The sequence below is a fragment of the Artibeus jamaicensis genome, unplaced genomic scaffold (assembly GCF_021234435.1).
Source record: "Artibeus jamaicensis isolate MK-2021 breed Jamaican fruit bat unplaced genomic scaffold, CSHL_Jam_final contig_2259, whole genome shotgun sequence".
Taxonomy (NCBI): Eukaryota; Metazoa; Chordata; class Mammalia; order Chiroptera; family Phyllostomidae; genus Artibeus; species Artibeus jamaicensis.
The window spans coordinates 2,695,280-2,700,420 of NW_026521468.1; the positions used below are offsets into that span (position 1 = coordinate 2,695,280).

At 56.4% G+C, this 5,141-nt stretch overlaps 1 protein-coding gene across 1 annotated transcript; it reads left to right on the forward strand.

Annotated features, from left to right (window-relative positions):
- Positions 1 to 483: 483 nt before the first annotated feature.
- Positions 484 to 3,512, forward strand: FZD2 (frizzled class receptor 2). Its single transcript, XM_037162207.2, has one exon. It carries the CDS (start codon positions 817 to 819, stop codon positions 2,512 to 2,514), a length of 1,698 nt encoding a protein of 565 aa, XP_037018102.1. The 5' UTR covers positions 484 to 816; the 3' UTR covers positions 2,515 to 3,512.
- The last annotated feature ends 1,629 nt before the right edge of the window (positions 3,513 to 5,141 follow it).

Consider the following 5,141-nt stretch of genomic DNA (forward strand, 5'->3'; position numbering starts at 1 on the left):
TTTCACTTGATCTGAAAAAGTGGACTGAAATAGGTGGGGTTCGAGGAGCTGGGGCGGAGGCACGGATTTAAAGAGGCCCTGCCCTGGAGAGCGCCTTGGGCCCCCGGTAGAAAAGGGATCCAGGTCTTAGCAGTGTGGGTCCGCCGCAGTGCTGGGGGATGAGTGCCTACGATTTCGTCTCCAGGACTCGGGAGAAATCCCGAACCGGGCAAACAGCCCTTAATACAATATAAAGCGTGTCCCTTTAAAAAGCAAAAGGAGGGAGGGAAAGTTTTGTTGGCATCTGGTTTCTGATCTCATTATGTTGTGGTCCACCAATCCAGCCCTCGGGGCTGGTCCTCGGGTTTAAATCTGATTGGCCGAGAGCACATTTTGGGATGGTGCTTAGAGCTCGACGGGGCGGTTTCAAGGTTCCCTTTTTTGGGGGGCTGAGGAGAGGGCGGGGCCGCCTGCGGGGGCCCCCTTGAAACCGACTAATTGGGATCGGAGAGGCCGAGGTGAGGGCTGGAGGAAGGCACAAAGGAGTCGCTGGGCGGAGAAGGGAGGGGAGAGGCGAGAGGAGGAGGAAGAAGAGGAGTGGGAGCAAGCAGCGCGCGGTGTCTTCGGCTGCTCAGTCCGATTGAGACGAGCTAGCGGGCAGGCGCGCCGCCCCCTCCCCCGCCCGGCCTCCCCAACTCGGCGGCCGCGAGCAAAGTTTGCAAAGAGGCGCAGGAGGCGGCAGCCGCGGTGAGGCGGCGGCGGGGAAGGCGCGCGGTCTCCGGACTGGGGGCGGGGGCGGGGGGCCGCCCGGGAGCTGAGTGGGGGGCGGCGGCCAGCATGCGGCCCCGCAGCGCCCTGCCCCGCCTGCTGCTGCCGCTGCTGCTGCTGCCCGCCGCGGGGCCGGCCCAGTTCCACGGAGAGAAGGGTATCTCCATTCCGGACCACGGCTTCTGCCAGCCCATCTCCATCCCGCTGTGCACGGACATCGCCTACAATCAGACCATTATGCCCAACCTTCTGGGCCATACGAACCAGGAGGACGCGGGCCTGGAGGTGCACCAGTTCTACCCGTTGGTGAAAGTGCAGTGCTCGCCCGAACTGCGCTTTTTCTTGTGCTCCATGTACGCACCCGTGTGCACGGTGCTGGAGCAGGCCATCCCGCCGTGCCGCTCCATTTGCGAGCGCGCACGTCAGGGCTGCGAGGCGCTCATGAACAAGTTCGGTTTCCAGTGGCCAGAACGTCTGCGCTGCGAGCACTTCCCGCGCCACGGTGCGGAGCAGATCTGCGTGGGCCAGAACCACTCGGAGGACGGCGCACCGGCGCTACTCACCACTGCGCCGCCACCCGGCCTGCAGCCCGGTGCTGGGGGCACCCCCGGCGGCCCGGGCGGCGGAGGCTCGCCCCCGCGCTACGCCACGCTGGAGCACCCGTTTCACTGCCCGCGCGTGCTCAAGGTGCCGTCCTATCTCAGCTACAAGTTCCTGGGCGAGCGCGACTGCGCGGCGCCGTGCGAGCCGGCGCGGCCCGACGGCTCCATGTTCTTCTCACAGGAGGAGACGCGTTTCGCGCGTCTCTGGATCCTCACCTGGTCGGTGCTGTGCTGCGCCTCCACTTTCTTCACCGTCACTACATACCTGGTGGACATGCAGCGCTTCCGCTACCCCGAGCGGCCCATCATCTTTCTGTCCGGCTGCTACACGATGGTGTCCGTGGCTTACATCGCGGGCTTCGTGCTCCAGGAACGCGTGGTGTGCAACGAGCGCTTCTCCGAGGACGGCTACCGCACGGTGGTTCAGGGCACCAAGAAGGAGGGCTGCACCATCCTCTTCATGATGCTCTACTTCTTCAGCATGGCCAGCTCCATCTGGTGGGTCATCCTGTCGCTCACCTGGTTCCTGGCGGCGGGCATGAAGTGGGGCCACGAGGCCATCGAGGCCAACTCGCAGTACTTCCACCTGGCCGCGTGGGCCGTGCCGGCCGTCAAGACGATCACTATCCTGGCCATGGGCCAGATTGACGGCGACCTGCTGAGCGGCGTGTGCTTCGTGGGCCTCAACAGCCTGGACCCGCTGCGGGGCTTCGTGCTGGCGCCGCTCTTCGTGTACCTGTTCATTGGCACGTCGTTCCTTCTGGCCGGTTTCGTGTCGCTGTTCCGCATCCGCACCATCATGAAGCACGACGGCACCAAGACGGAGAAGCTGGAGCGGCTCATGGTGCGCATCGGCGTCTTTTCGGTGCTCTACACGGTGCCCGCCACCATCGTCATCGCCTGCTACTTCTACGAGCAGGCCTTCCGAGAGCACTGGGAGCGCTCGTGGGTGAGCCAGCACTGTAAGAGCCTGGCCATCCCGTGCCCAGCGCACTACACGCCGCGCATGTCCCCCGACTTCACCGTCTACATGATCAAATACCTCATGACGCTCATCGTGGGCATCACGTCGGGCTTCTGGATCTGGTCCGGCAAGACGCTGCACTCGTGGAGGAAGTTCTACACGCGCCTCACCAACAGCCGGCACGGGGAGACCACCGTGTGAGGGGGTGTCTGTCCCCAGACCCCGGACCGCACCGCGCTTTCCCCCGCCCCGGGTGGGGGGGGCTCCTACAGACTCCTTATTTTATTTTTTTAAATAAAGAACAATCGAAACCATTTCTTTTTTTAGGTCGCTTTTTAAAAATAACTCTGCCCAACACCCCCACCAGGTTTGTAATTAAAACTGTAAATAGTCTTTGTAAATTTAATTATATATTTTCTATTTAAAAGAAAAAAAAGGGGGGGGGGAAGCGACGGGCCCCAGGGCTGAGGCCTGGGGGGAGGAGGAGTTGAGGGGGTTCTTGCCTTTTTTCAGCGCCCTTTCAAACACCATGCCCCACTTTGGTTAGGAGTTTTTGGTGATTTGGCAGGGCTGAACCCGGAGGAGGTGTTGGCTGGTTTGTTACATGTAACCTCTAAAGCCAAGTTGGTGAGCCTTTTCTCTGACGCTGGGCCTGAGGAAGCTGGTGGATATTTTTGAACAAGACTTGGATTCTTGTTTTATTTCCCTTCCCCCCTTTCTCTCCGCACTTGTCTTGTCTCCTTCCCTCGACCTTTGTTAGAGCCTTCCCCGCGGAGATGAAGACGGGGAAAAAAACACCAAACCAACGGGTGGGCTGGTGAGGAGCGGGCGGAGAGCGTAGGCCCACGTTGGCCCACTCGGAAGCCAGGAAGACCTTTCTCCTAACTTTTCTTCTATTCAGCTCGCCGCCCCCAAGCGCTAGGAGTGGGCCGAAAGTGCTTTGTGAAGTGTTTTGAAAGTAACCTCCCTCCCCCACACACTACCTTGAATACGGATCCCGACCCCTTACCGCATTTTTAGGGGAGTGTTACTAGCTTGCAAATGTTGGCGTTTGGTGATGCCCTGTATCCTTCCCCCGGTTTCCTCCGAAGCTTGCCTCCCAATCCCACCTCCTCAACCGAGTATCTTCTCTGGCATTCATTCAGGTTAGCAGTTTGTGGGGTGGTTTTGTGTCTTACCTGCGGGTTTTTGTTGTTGTTTAGGGCTTTTTTTTTTCTCGAAAAACAATAAAAAAATGGGTTGGGTTGGAGCGGGGATGGGGTGGGGGGGACAGATGGGTTGGTGGGGATTTTAGTTTTCCTTTGACAAAAGACTGGTTTATTTTCAAACTTGTCCAGAAAAGGGGGGTGGGGTGGGGAAAGGTGGGTTTGTTGCTTTGGAAGAAGGCTCTGGGCCGGCTCTTTGTGACTGTGGGGGCGGGGTTGGGTGTTTACATGACATTCTATATCACAAGATTGATAGGATGTTTATAACAGCTGTTTCTTGTCTTCCTCCTACCCCCCACAAATAAAAGTCAAGACTTTTTCTTAAAGTATCTCTGACACTGGTATGAGAATTGCAGTATCCAATACACATCATCTCCCTCAACTATTTGGGATATTTTAAAATGTTAACCCTAAAGAATTGATTTGAGGACCAGGGGGGTGGGTGGGACAACTATGCCACAGAACTCAGTTTTTCACCATTTCCTGTTTCTTGATAATAGCGCAAATTAAAAGCTAATAATCATAATAATAAAGTACATTTAATTATCTTCTAGAGGTCTAGGCCTTTAATTGTATTTAACAGGGTTGTAACATTTTATTAGTTTAACCAAACCACATCCCCCCCCTTCACTCTCCCCCAGTTGTTCCTGTGGGGATGGGGGAGAGGAGAGGAGACCTTGCTTTTTTTTTTTTTAGCTCAGTGGTGATGGGGAAATCGTGCCTTGCCACCCTTTGTTGGCAGCCTTTGGGACAAAGGAGAAAGTAAGTCAGAACCCCTACTTCCAAGTGTTTGCGTGTGTTAGTTTATGTTGGGGGAGGGGATCTGGAAATGTTTGGTGGTAATTGAAGTCGTATGTGGGGCTTTGTTTGGGATTGTATGAAGTCTGAGGGTTTCGGCAGAGCCCCTTTCCCAAAATATATATAACCTTCCCCCAGACCGTTTGTGCTGGTGGCCAAAATTAGCCGTTAACACTCGCTTTTCCTCAAATGATGATATGTGTGCAGTCCCAACCTAAGATTCCCCTCAACTGTCAAAAGTAGGCGTGTAAAGTGTCACAAGGCTTAGGCTCCATTTGTTGCAGGATTCTGTTAGAAAGGAACCCTGCAAGGGCTGCAGGAGAGAGTTAAATAACAAATTGTGAGTGTCTCCCCTGGAAAGAAAGGGGCAAGCCTGTGAACGGGTGTGTTGGGGGGGGTGTGGGGCACAGATTTTCCAGGGGCTGGATGGAACCCAGTGGGAGGGGGAGTGCTGGTCCCTGTTCAAGATTTGGGGAGGCCCCCCTACCCCTAAGGGCCCAGCACCCCAGCTCTGTGCTTTGAGGGACACTTGTCAGTGGCACCCAAGCTGTCAGCAGGAGGAGATGGTAGAGGAGCAGCAAATGACCTCTTCCTTCCTCGAGTGGTGGTGGGAGGGAGAGAATTTTGGTGAAGATCGTTCTACTCAACCCCCTCCCTTAAAGTCTCTGACCACCAGAGGGAAAGTGGGCCCAAGAAAACTGAGGGGGGGAAGCTTTGTGGTGGCAGAAGGATAGATGATAATTGCCTCTGGGACAGGAGAGGCCTTCTCCATGTCCTCCCCCTCTCAAAGGGTGGCCTAGGGCCGAATGGCCTTATGGAAGACAG